This window comes from Bombyx mori, chromosome 27 (genome assembly GCF_030269925.1).
Source record: "Bombyx mori chromosome 27, ASM3026992v2".
Lineage (NCBI taxonomy): Eukaryota > Metazoa > Arthropoda > Insecta > Lepidoptera > Bombycidae > Bombyx > Bombyx mori.
The window spans coordinates 1209844-1222234 of record NC_085133.1 but is presented as its reverse complement, the minus strand read 5'-3'; the positions used below and the strand labels follow the sequence as shown (position 1 = coordinate 1222234).

The following is a 12391-nucleotide window of genomic DNA, read 5'->3' as shown; positions in this document are numbered from 1 at the left end:
TCAAGACCAAAATTAGCCAAATCGGTCCAGCCGTTCTCGAGTTTTAGCAAGACTAACAAACAGCAATTCATTTTTATATATACATATATATAGATAGATAGATAGATGGTAGATGATTTATTTTAAGTCACTTTCTTAACAATGTATTGATTACATTGCTAACGGGCAGCCAAAAGTGTGGACTCTCCAACAAACTTTATGTTAAGCTATATTGTGGAACTTAAAAAAATCTTTCATTTTTTTGTTTATCTTTACAAAAAATATCTTTTTGGTCGTGGCCCGTCTTATTAAACAAATCAAGCGTGTGAATCAGTACACGTGACGACTTTTATTAGTACCTACTCACAGTTATTTTGAGGGGTCGGCCAGATCGACACTTCGTCCCTCGGGGATCTTTTGTCTCAATGACACATACTCTGATGTAGAAAGTCCCTTGCTACCAATAAGCGTGCAATCATTTAAAACTCTAAAATGATATATTTGAGATTAAAAATAATTCTAAAATTAAGAATCTTTTAAAGCAATATATTTAAGATTAGATCTAATATCTTTTGTAGAGCAGCCGAGTAAATAATTATCCAATACTTTGAGCTTTTATTGCTAATGTGAGTGAGGTTTGACATTTTTATCTTGAAGCACTATTTGCACAGGATTCTTGACAGTTTTAAGTATACAAATCTGCAGACATCTAACTTTTCTTTAATGCTTAGTTGGGTGGACGAGCTCATAGCCCACCTGGTGTTAAGTGGTTACCGGAGCCCATAGACATCTACAACGTAAATGCGCCACCCACCTTGAGATATAACTTCTAAGGTCTCAAGTATAGGTACAACGGCTGCCCTAACCTTCAAGCGGAAACGCATTACTGCTTCACGGCAGAAATAGGCAGGATGGTGGTACCCACCCGCGCGGACTCACAAGAGGTTCTACCACCAAAAAGAATAATTAAGTCCAGAAAGCTGATACGTCGGATGTGCTTTATTGAAATTATCTCTCGTTCTTACAGCGTATGAAATTCTTCCTACTTCACCTTTTTTTTTTTTTTTTTTTTTTTATTGCCCTTGTAGGCAGACGAGCATACGGCCCACCTGATGGTGAGTGGTTACCGTCGCCCATGGACTTCAGCAATGCCAGGGGCAGAGCCAAGCCGCTGCCTACCACTTAATACTCTCCACAAGCCTCGTTTGAAGAAGGACATGTCATAGCGCTCGGGAAACACCGTGGAGGGGAGCTCATTCCATAGCCGGATGGTACGTGGCAAAAAAGATCTCTGGAAACGCACTGTGGATGACCGCAGTGGCTCCAGGTAGTATGGATGAACTCTACTCCGGTGGCGGGCGGTGCGATGGTAAAAACGAGATGCCGGTATCATCTCGAACAATTCCTCAGAGCACTCCCCATGGAACATGCGGTACAGAATACAGAGGGAACCAAAGTCCCTCCGCAGACCCAGAGGCTCCAAACGATCCGTGAGAATGGGATTATCGACAATCCGAACGGCCCTCCTCTGTATGGAGTCAAATGGAAGAAGCTGGTATTTGGGAGCCCCGGCCCAGAGATGGGAGCAGTACTCCACGCGAGGCCGGACTTGTGCTTTATAAAGCAAAAGTCTTTGTCCAGGCGTGAAGTACCGCTTTGCTCTGTTGAGGACTCCCAGCATTTTGGACGCCAACTTGGCTTTGCCTTCCAAATGACTCCGAAACTGGACATCGCTCGAAATGTCGACCCCAAGTATCCCGATACTACCTCTGACACATGCTAATTAGATACACACAGAAAGAACAACGAAAAGCAAACTCGATTCAGATTCAAAACTTCCAACTACCCCCGAAAGTGATTCAACAAAACCGCGTTCGGAGGGTAGATGAATAAAATTTTTAAACAACCTCCCCAGCACGCTCCGGGACGGGTCAGAACGGAAAACGCAAACATAATTCATGCCTATACATTAATAAGACTTGAAAATAACTTGACTAAGGGGAAACGAGATGGACTACGGTCGAATGAAGCGGACGTTAAATGTGGCTTAGTCAGACATTATGTGGGAATGTTTTCAAGTTATCTCTATAAACATGAGGAAATTGAAAACGGCGCTTTTACGGGCGCTTTTGTGAAGACTAGGCTTCAAAATGATTGATCTGGTTTTAAATGTCAGCGATATTTTCAGAAAAGCTTGGGATTAACTAATTGGGTCTGACTTGAGGTTTTATCTGATCAAATTTAAGGCTCATTTTAATCCTAACTAATTTTTATAAATACTAAAGGATTTCCGTCTTTTGGTTATATTTTTACGCTCGATCACATACCCGCTTTTGACGAAAATAGGTCCAAAATAATTTAAAGAATATACGGCTACCTATCATTCCACTACTGTTTCCTAGTTTCCACTCACGCAATATACCGTGTACTCCCACGCGGTATATTGCGTATAGTCGGTAGAAAACTAGCACGGTCATAAGGTCTGTGGGAAAGATTCTCACAGAGTTCATCGTAATGGTTACGGTACAGCATGACAGATCATTTCTTTGCGAACCCTTATTTCAACTTTTTTTTCCTACCTAAGATGATAGCCTTGAGAGGCTATTTGTACTTCACTCTAACATGTGAAGGTGAGCTCACGGGGCTCAAACCAGAGTGTTGCTAACACTGACCTTAGCAAGAGCAGTACTTTGCAGAGTCTACCGCCGGATCTGAAACGCGACCCACTGAGAAGATCCGGCGAGAAACAGATAGCTGGAGGGTGGCAGTAGAAGGTGGCAGTAGCATGACAGATAATTTCTTTGCGAACCCTTATCTCATCCATTCAGCTCTACTCTAGATTTATGTACCAAACATTAGTAGGGTCTGCGATTAAATATTTCTAGAACCAGTTCCGGAATTATTTAGTTATAATTATTTATTATCGCTAGAAGTATAATGTAAGTCATAGGGACTTATATATATATTGCAGCTAAGTCTATGTCTTCCGTCAAGCTGTCAAGCGCTTTGATTTGAAGGTCAGAAGGTATTTAGATGGGTAGTTGAAACCTCTGATAACCTCTTGATACCAGGTCTATCGTGAGTTCGTTTGCCTATCTTGCATAATACAAAAGTTACAGTCGTTTTAGTTAAACTTTGTCATGTTTTGTTTGTACTGTTAGCTGGACTATATTTGTTCAGATTCAATTCTACCTTAATCATTGATATATGTATGTTTGGTTAATAAACAAACAAGCATACGTATTTGACTAACAATAGCCTAATCTTCTCAGACAGCAGACAAATACCCCAATCACGTGATAATCCCTACACCCCAGTCGATACAGCACAACGCATCCGTTGTTAGAACATTTCGCGTCATTAACCCAATTGGCCATATACATCGCTGCTCGTGTTGGAAATGCGAACAATTCGTTGTGTACATTAGCAGTAATGATATTGTCAGCGAACGATCGTTCCACATTTCGTCATTGTCATGGCTGTGCAGTATGAAAAAAGACCCTTTTTGATTACTGAGCGAATCAAATCAAAGCTGATGATAAAGAATCATTAGACTCCATAGTTCAGTGAGTACTGCCCATGAGACATGAGGTTTAGGTCTCAATTTAATGGTATATAAATCAAGTGGTATATAGATAAATCAAGGTATTTAATAGTTGTTCCAACTCTTAAACCAGAGTGCGTTCCGTGTGCTTAATGTGAGCTTTTTAACTTCTCGATCGCGTAAAAATTAACTAGGGCTTTTATGAATATGAATGAATATTGCGTTTAAGCAACTTTCTTGTTTGTGCAACGTAAATAAATTGTTATTTTTTAATTGAAAATTACTCATATGAGTGTTTTTTCCCCTAACTATTCGCTGGTAACTTTACGCCCGGGCGGGAGGTGAGCTTACGGGCTTAACCTGAGCGAATTTGCTAGCCCTAGCCCTAGCAAGAGCAGCGCTTCGCAGAGTCTACCACCGGATCGGAATCGCGACCCACTAAGAAGATGCGGCTTGAAACTCTGTGGGTTTCTCTGAGCGTGAAGCTAGCATATTGTACCATTCTGGTAAGGACCCTGGTCCTGACATGCCTGTTGCGCGTTGCTGTAACGCGTTCTGGTTCGATGGGTTCGGAAGCTGTTACAACTGCACAATTGATTTTGGGTGTCTCAAGGCAGGTAGCATCATACTTCGGTACTTAAAATTAGGCAATTACATCGTCCACTCAAATAACGAGAACTTTTTTGAAAATCTTATCTAATTGACATTGAAATTACAATCTCAATGACGGAAACTGCTTAACGACTTGTAATCATAATCCTATATAAATGGTTCATTTTTAAGGTATCGTCAAAAAATGAAGATAAATTCACAGATAGAGACCTAATTAAAATAAAACTTTTCAATTCAATGATTAAGCCGTACTCGGGCCAGTACGGAATGGTAATGAGGTAAAACTAGGTCATGACGCGGATTGGTTTAAACGAACTTTTCATGAAATTAAGCTCACAGGGCTATCAACTTTTGAAAGACAGGAAGCATGAATATTCTGTAGTACAGAGTGACACAGAACCTCACTCACAGCCCACCTGGTGTTAAGTCGTTACTGGAGCCCATAGACATCTACAATGTAAATGCGCCACTCACCTTGAGATAGAAGTTCTAAGGGTCCCAGTATAGTTACAACGGCTGCCCCACCCTTCAAGCCGAAACGCCTTACTGCTTCACGGCAGAAATAAGCAGGGTGGTGGTACCTACCCGTGCGGATTCACAAGAAGTTCTACCACCAGTAATAGATAATGAGTCCCGGGAGCTACTAGCTGATAGATAATTAAAAAAAATTACATCCTTGGATAATAGTAATCATTCACATAGTTAGTACAAGTTTCGATAGCCACCGGCTTGGCTCTGCCCCTGACATTACTGAAGTCCAAGAGCGACAGTAGCCACTCACCATCAGGTGGGCCGCATACTCGTCTGCCTATAAGGCAATAAAAAAATTCTATACCTATAATTGTTTCATGGATACTCTTCCACATATATAGTTCAATCCACTGCGGCGCCGACAAAGATCTCTAAGGTGCACGTGATTTCCACCCAGATAGCTATCACATCTTAGTAATTGGCAGGTCAGTGCAGCGCTGACTGTTTTATCGAAATTGGTCAGTCGCTTCGACGACTTCAATCAAGCGATTGGAAGCCTCAACCGCGGTAATGGCTTTCAATCGTGAGAGTGTGATTAGAATTGATACGGGAAAAGGAAATCCGTTTTCTCTTCCACCACATTTACAAAATTAGGAATAGTTTCGGTTGAGTTTTTTTTTATTGCCCTTGTAGGCAGACGAGCATACGGCCCACCTGTTGGTGAGTGGTTACCGTCGCTCATGGACTTCAGCAATGCCAGGGGCAGAGCCAAGCCGCTGCCTACCGCTTAATACTCTCCACAAGCTTCGTTTGAAGAAGGACATGTTATAGCGCTCGGAGGGGAGCTCATTCCATAGCCGGATGGTACGTGGCAAAAAAGATCTCTGGAAACGCACTGTGGATGACCGCAGTGGCTCCAGGTAGTATGGATGAACTCTACTCCGGTGGCGGGCGGTGCGATGGTAAAAACGAGATGCCGGAATCATCTCGAACAATTCCTCATCTTTAATGGAAAACTTGCAACAAGTATTTAGCTATAGTGATATTGGCCGACATCCACTTTCAGAGGGGTCGTTTAAAGATTTATTAATTAGTGTAAATGCCTGTGGGATTGAGAGCCCGCACTGGTGTGCTTCATTCCTGTGTTCTTTTCTGAAAGATCTTAGTTTAAATATTGGCCATTCCTTGTTTATATTTTCGTGTTTCGCGTATGTCTTTCCGATGGCTATGTCAGAAAAACTGTTCTGGATTCGTAGGATATGCTTTTGGGAAATGTATCTTTGTTTCATATTAAACATTTATTCAAGACGATAAACTATGCATGGTATTTATATAATTTAGACTAAGCGTACACGTAAAACAATCTTCAAACTCCGTTCCAATTCAAATTGCTGACAAGCTATTATGTCGGAACAGGGCGATATCAATTCTCATGGCTTGCACGAAAATCCCGGGTACCGAGGGGTCCTTAGTCCCCCGGGACAAAGCTCGGTTTCCACGAGACCTACCCCGGAACAGGGATCGTTACAATATTTCTATCGTGACAACGACTTGTAAGGCACTGCCTTCTGATCTCCGAGTAATGTGGAAAACAGTATCGTAACTTTTATGCTTTATGCGATTTTTATACACGTTGTCCAATTAAAGTGGACTGTATTTTAAGCTGATTATATTTAACTAGCGACCCGCCCTCGCTTCGCTTCGGAAACATTAAAACACACATGAAACAAAAAAAAAAAAATAAAGTAGCCTATGTTCATCAGGGACAATGTCGGCTTCTAATGGAAAAAGAATTTTTCAAATCGGTCCAGTAGCTTCGGAGCCTATTCGAAACAAACAAACAAACAAATCTTTCCTCTTTATAATATTAGTATAGATGAAATACAATCGAAGGAATAAAACATAAGTACGAAGCAGTATGCATCGATCGTGTCTTCGGTTAGGTTACGTGTGATCTCGTATATAGGGAACTGTAAGAATATGGTCTCAAGAGTACAGAACACAATGCAAAGGGTATTGTAAAATGCTCACATGAGTTTCCTGTATAAAAAAGGTACTATAAAACTGAGTCTACTTATTGTATCTCCCTATATCTTGTTTCTCCACATGCGGGGTCAGGTCAAGGGGGCAGACAAGGGGAGAGGTGCTACTAATCACGACTACGCACCTGCCCTCTCGTCACAAAACATATTATATAATATTTATATTCCGAATTATTAGAACCTTAAGAGCGATTTAATTTTAGCAAAACTTGCTTTTGTGCGGATCCGGAATTTTTGTAGTCCTCTAGATTATTTTGTTTCAAATGAATAGAATCTGGAAATAGTCCTGTCTATAGGGTATTAGTTACAAAAGCAAATGAAAAATTTGTGAAGTAAAAAATAATTTTTAATACAATAATATCATTTGGTCTGCCCATCTTCAATTGCAACCAGATCTCAATCTGCGTTTTCGCACTTAGGTTCACTGTCCATTTTATACACAAATAACTAATCTTGATTGTTACCACCTACTATTACTATCTACCATCAAATTTGGCAAGGAAATTAGCTCCCAATAACCTTCTTTTTGCATGACGTGATTTTAATCCACATTTTCTGTTCGCAGGAGGAGTGTGGTCGTTAAAAGACCTCACGATCTCCGTGCCCAGAGCGGTCCTCTCCGGTGATGGTCAGTCTGCTGTATTAAGGTGTTCCTATGACTTAGAGGGTGCAGCATTGTACTCTATTAAGTGGTACAGAGCGGAAACAGAATTCTACAGATTCGTGCCAAGGGAAATGCCTCCTACTATGGTATTTCCGCTACCTGGTGCTTCGGTTGATGTAAGTATTATCATTTAAATCAATAAAGCATGTTAAGCAGATCAAAGTCCACGCCGCGACTTAAGAAGTTTACGGTTTGATAGGTTTAATTTGAATGCTTTCCCTTTAGACCTCAGGAAATAAATTTTCTTCTTAATTAATTTTCATTAAAGGGGTAGTTTTTGATGTAAATTTTGTTGCCAAAACACTTAATTATCACTAAATAAACGTTCACACATTATTGCCCGGCAAACATATTACTTTCTTTTTTGTTCTATACTTTTTCCGCGAATGAATAATGAATTTCTTCACCTGCGTAGATGAGTAAATGTGGTCACGTTCCAACTGGTATTTAGCAGCCACCGAAGCGCTTAGACACTAGAAGTTAAATACTGTCACGTCGTCCACCTATACGCGAGGTCAACCAGTTAAAGGTTTTTTTTTAAAGGGATTTTAGGACTTGATAACTAAGACCTTTAGGTCAAGCCTTATTTTAATTTATATTCTTATTTTTATGAAAAATGATAATATGAAGTGAAATGAAATTAAGTTGATTAATATGAAACATGGCATGGCACAAAATGAAATGAAATGATATGAGATGAAATCCAATCTCAGTAAAACTGTGGTTATTTACGGAGACCTTTTCAGTGAGCCTTTTGGAGGATCCCAAGAAGCTATGTCCAGCGGCTTTGTTTTTAAAGGCTTTTCCACGTCTTAAATGGTGTGGTGGTGTTGTCAATGTAGTATATATAGAAACCAGTAGATGTTCGTAAATATTTACACTTCGATTTTTACCGAAAAGTCTGAAACAATGATGGTCTTATTACCAATTAAATTTTTACGATGTAATGCCAATCCATTTATAATTTTCTGGAAACTTACGCAGCTAACGCAATCGGATCACCAGCAAGTGAGGATAGTGAATATGAACAGGCACCTCAGCGGAGATTATCAGTGTGAAGTATCAGCAGACGCACCCCTCTTTCATACTGATATAGAGTCGGCGCCACTCACAGTTGTTGGTGAGTTTTAATCTATACCCTCCCTATGCCCTTACTAAGCCCCTCCCAAGAACACCCAAGTCATCAATGTGACGTGGACTTTACAAAAACTTTGTAGTATCGCTTGTCTGTAACCATGACAATGTCCAGCAGTGGACGTCTGTCGGCTTATAGAATAGAAAAAATACTTTTTAAATTTTTTATTGCTTAAATGGTTGGACGAGCTCACAGCCCACCTGGTGTTAATTGGTTACTGGAGCCCATAGACATCTACAATGTAAATGCGCGTTACAACGGCTGCCCCACACTTCAAACCGAAACGCATTACTGCTTCACGGCAGAAATAAGCAGGGTGGTGGTACCTACCCGCGCGGACTCACGAGAGGTCCTACCACCAGTAATGGCAATTTGTTTTACATTCGAAAACTTAATAGTCTTAAACAGCACTAACTTTGTGTTGTTTTCTTTAAACTTAATGCTTTCAAAAGTCCTGCATAAAGCTCTGGAAATTGCAATGCAATACTACATTGTTGTTTTTTTAGTGAACGCTGTACCATAAAAAAGTTTTTGTTAGTACCTCGTACCGCTTGTGGTCTTTATGCAATAGGTTACAAAGTTCTTTATAGCTCATTATAGTTTTGTTGGCGCTTTTTAGTCCAACAAGATTTTTCTGTGTAAGCTAATGACGCTGGGTACGTACGGATTTAATTCAAACTTTATCACCATGTTAAAAGGAACACATTGGCATTTACATACTAATATCTATGAGCCTGTTTAACCACTTAATACTGAAGTGTCCTCATTGAAATTCTGATAAACCAAGTTAGGCTGTTAAATATGTGCAATCTGGTGCATGCTTAACCACCTGAGAACGGGAGCTGGTCACTGTAACCAACTGCGGAAGAGATGGGGCTGGGCGGAAAACGAAAGCTGTGAATGCGGATGCCCAGAGCAAACTATACGCCACATTGTCATGGAATGCCCACTAACGAGATTCGCAGGCCAAGTGGAGGATCTCAAAAATGTAACAGAAGAAGCTCTCGATTATTTCACAAACTGTAAATTTAAATTATAACCATGCAGTGGAAACGAATGCCATATGATAAATAAATAATAAATATGTCATAGGCCAATTACAGAACGAAACTCTCTTGCAGACCCTCCGTTTCGGGCGCCACATCTCACGATATCTCGTGGGAGTTACGCGAGGGGTGACGTCATAAGAGCCAACTGCTCTGTTGACGAGGCGTACCCAGCTCCCAACATAACGTGGCTTCTGGATGAAAACAAAGTAAGAGCCGGTTTTCCTTCCCATCATCGGCCTTAAGAGCTGATGTTACACCTAATATAATGTTGTTATATAAGTTAATAGACACTTTGCTTATTAATCTTCCTAGTTATAACTTTACCGAAATATCGACAATTTTTTCAAACTGGAAACACCAAGGGTTTGTAATTAAAGATAAGAAGCTCGGTATATTCGTATGAACCGATATAACGGTGTTCGCATCCCGCTGGCAGATATGTACCAATTTTTCTAATGAAATATGTCCATAAAAAATGTGCAAAATTATAATTTGCGTAAACAATGGTGGTAAGGCGTCTTATGAATCCACATGGGTAGGTACTACAACCCTGCCTATTTCTGCCGTGAAGCAGTAACGGTATTTCGGTTTGAAGAGCAGAGCAGCCATTTTAATATAACTGCCTGACTTGCACGGTGAAGGAATAACATGGTATAATAAAAATCAAACCCGCAAAATTATAATTTGCGTAATTACTGGTGGTAGAACCTCTTGCGAGTCCACGCGGGTAGGTACCACCGCCCTGCCTATTTCTGCCGTGAAGCAGTAACGCGTTTCGGTTCGAAAGGTGGGGCAGCCGTTGTAACTATACTTGAGATCTTAGAACTTATGTATCAAGGTGGGTGGCGCCGTTTACGTTGTGGATGTCTATGGGTTCTGGTAAGCATATAACACCAGGAGGACCGTGCTTAAATACTGCCTACCTTTTAACGCACTGTCAAAATGTCAATCGTATTGTTTAACTGCAGATCTAATTAGGACGTAAGAGTGCCTATAGTATAACAGCTTAATTGATGCTGGATCACCTGACCCTTAAAGCCAGAGCTGAGACTCATTACAATAAATCGACATTAGAAGGTGTCGAACAGAACTGAAATCGATTTGTACAAAAAGTCTCAAAATCCTTTCGCACTGATGAGAATCTATGAATGCCTCTCATTGTTACTGAAAGCTTCCAACAAAACAATGTTCGACGGAAACTTTCACCGGGAGCTTTTATTACATTTTTTTTTGTAAAAGCTTTTGTGTTTTTGAACTGTTGAAATTAATTTTGAATAGAATACACGTGGCTAGGAATATTTTAATATGCTTTGGGACAGCTTTTACTTCTAAAAGTTTCTAACGAATGTTTATGTTACGAGCTTTCGGGACTCTGTTTAGTTTGGACTTTTTCTTTGCAAACTTAAATGACATTTTAAGTGATACCTAAACCTTTTGGGAAAAAGATGTTTGGGATTATTCGAAATCAATATTTGAATTTAGTTTGGAACATAAAATATGTTCTGGTAGTATAGACTACGGTCCATTCAGAAAGAATAAAGAAGATACTCTTCTTTTATCCATCCTTCGAACCGGAAATAATACCTAGCTGCTTTTCCGCACTAATAGACAAGGCAAAGATATGATCATTACGAGATGTGATTTATCATGGAAATTGTTCACGAATGTGTTTTAAATATGCCTTTTATTAGAAAATAACGTACTTGTCTTTTTTTTTACTACCGTATAGGTAGACGACCATACGGCCCACCTAATGGTGAGTGGTTACCGTCGCTCACGGACGTCAGCAATGCTAGGGGCAGAGCCAAGCCGCTGCCCACCGTAAATTCTGTCTGCGGAATTTGAACACCCGCTTAGTCTGGCAATACAAGTATACTAGGCGTCTCATCTTTTAGGCCACGATGAGTCCATTAGTATATTAAGGAATGTTTAAAACACAGATTGCGGAGACAGTGTCCTGGCGATCACCAGATTTGGATTTCAAGGAGCGCGGGGCCTTCAGCCAAATTGAGATCTCCATCATGGAGGCTGAGCACTACAAGATGGGACTGACCTATACCAGCGCCAGTCTCAACAGGGTCTACCAGGATCACTACGTCTATGATAACGCGGATATGGAGGAAAAAGATATTCTCAGGTATAAATTCTTCTATTGGCGTAAATAGGAACCTCAAAATTATATTCATCATCATCATCATCATCACATCCTGTCTACTGTCCACTGCTGAATATAGGCCTCTCCAACTGATGTCCAAAATGATATTACAATGTGAATTCCTCCACCAACATTGAGACATGAGGACATGAGATCATAGTATTTTAATTGGAATACGTTCTTAAGACGTATTAGACTTAAGACACACACATTAATTTCCATGAACTACAATCACGATGTAGAAAAAAAATATGTTAGTGATAAATACTGAACTCACACGAATAACTGCCACTTTGCCAATTTCGGTCACGGATCAGCTATGCGTTTCAGTTTGAAGGGTGCGACAATCTTATCGTCATAAAATTAAGGGTCAAAATAGGCTGTGGAATGTCACGTCTCTGGACTTTAATCTTCTCAAATCTAATCATCTCTTATCTTCTCAATTCTTCTTCATTATGGTATACCTCGAGCCCTTACGACGAGATCTTAATGGATTATTATGATTATAATTCTCAGACCACTTATCTTTTTTCAAAGGTACACACTGACGCCACCTACAGATGGGCAGTTTTCACTGTGCTGCGTTGCGACTATCTACGATATCTACGCTCGGAAGAGCGACCCTGTCTTCATCAAGGAAGACGCCCCTCATCCAGCTTCAGTGACCCGGGAAGATTCTTCTGGTAAATTCGCCTCAGACAGCTTATCGCTCATGAGCCCCACTCAGTCAGAGCCGTTGT

General features: G+C 40.4%; 1 protein-coding gene across 1 annotated transcript in view; it reads left to right on the top strand.

The window, feature by feature from the left end:
* Window positions 1–12391, top strand: part of LOC101739773 (uncharacterized) — a 191302-nt gene that overhangs the window by 175948 nt on the left and 2963 nt on the right. Inside the window, exons 2-6 of the mRNA XM_012697875.4 lie at window positions 7214–7428; window positions 8297–8432; window positions 9569–9702; window positions 11437–11633; window positions 12189–12334. Coding sequence (XP_012553329.2) covers window positions 7214–7428; window positions 8297–8432; window positions 9569–9702; window positions 11437–11633; window positions 12189–12334 — 828 coding nt within the window. The remainder of the gene's footprint in view (window positions 1–7213; window positions 7429–8296; window positions 8433–9568; window positions 9703–11436; window positions 11634–12188; window positions 12335–12391) is intronic.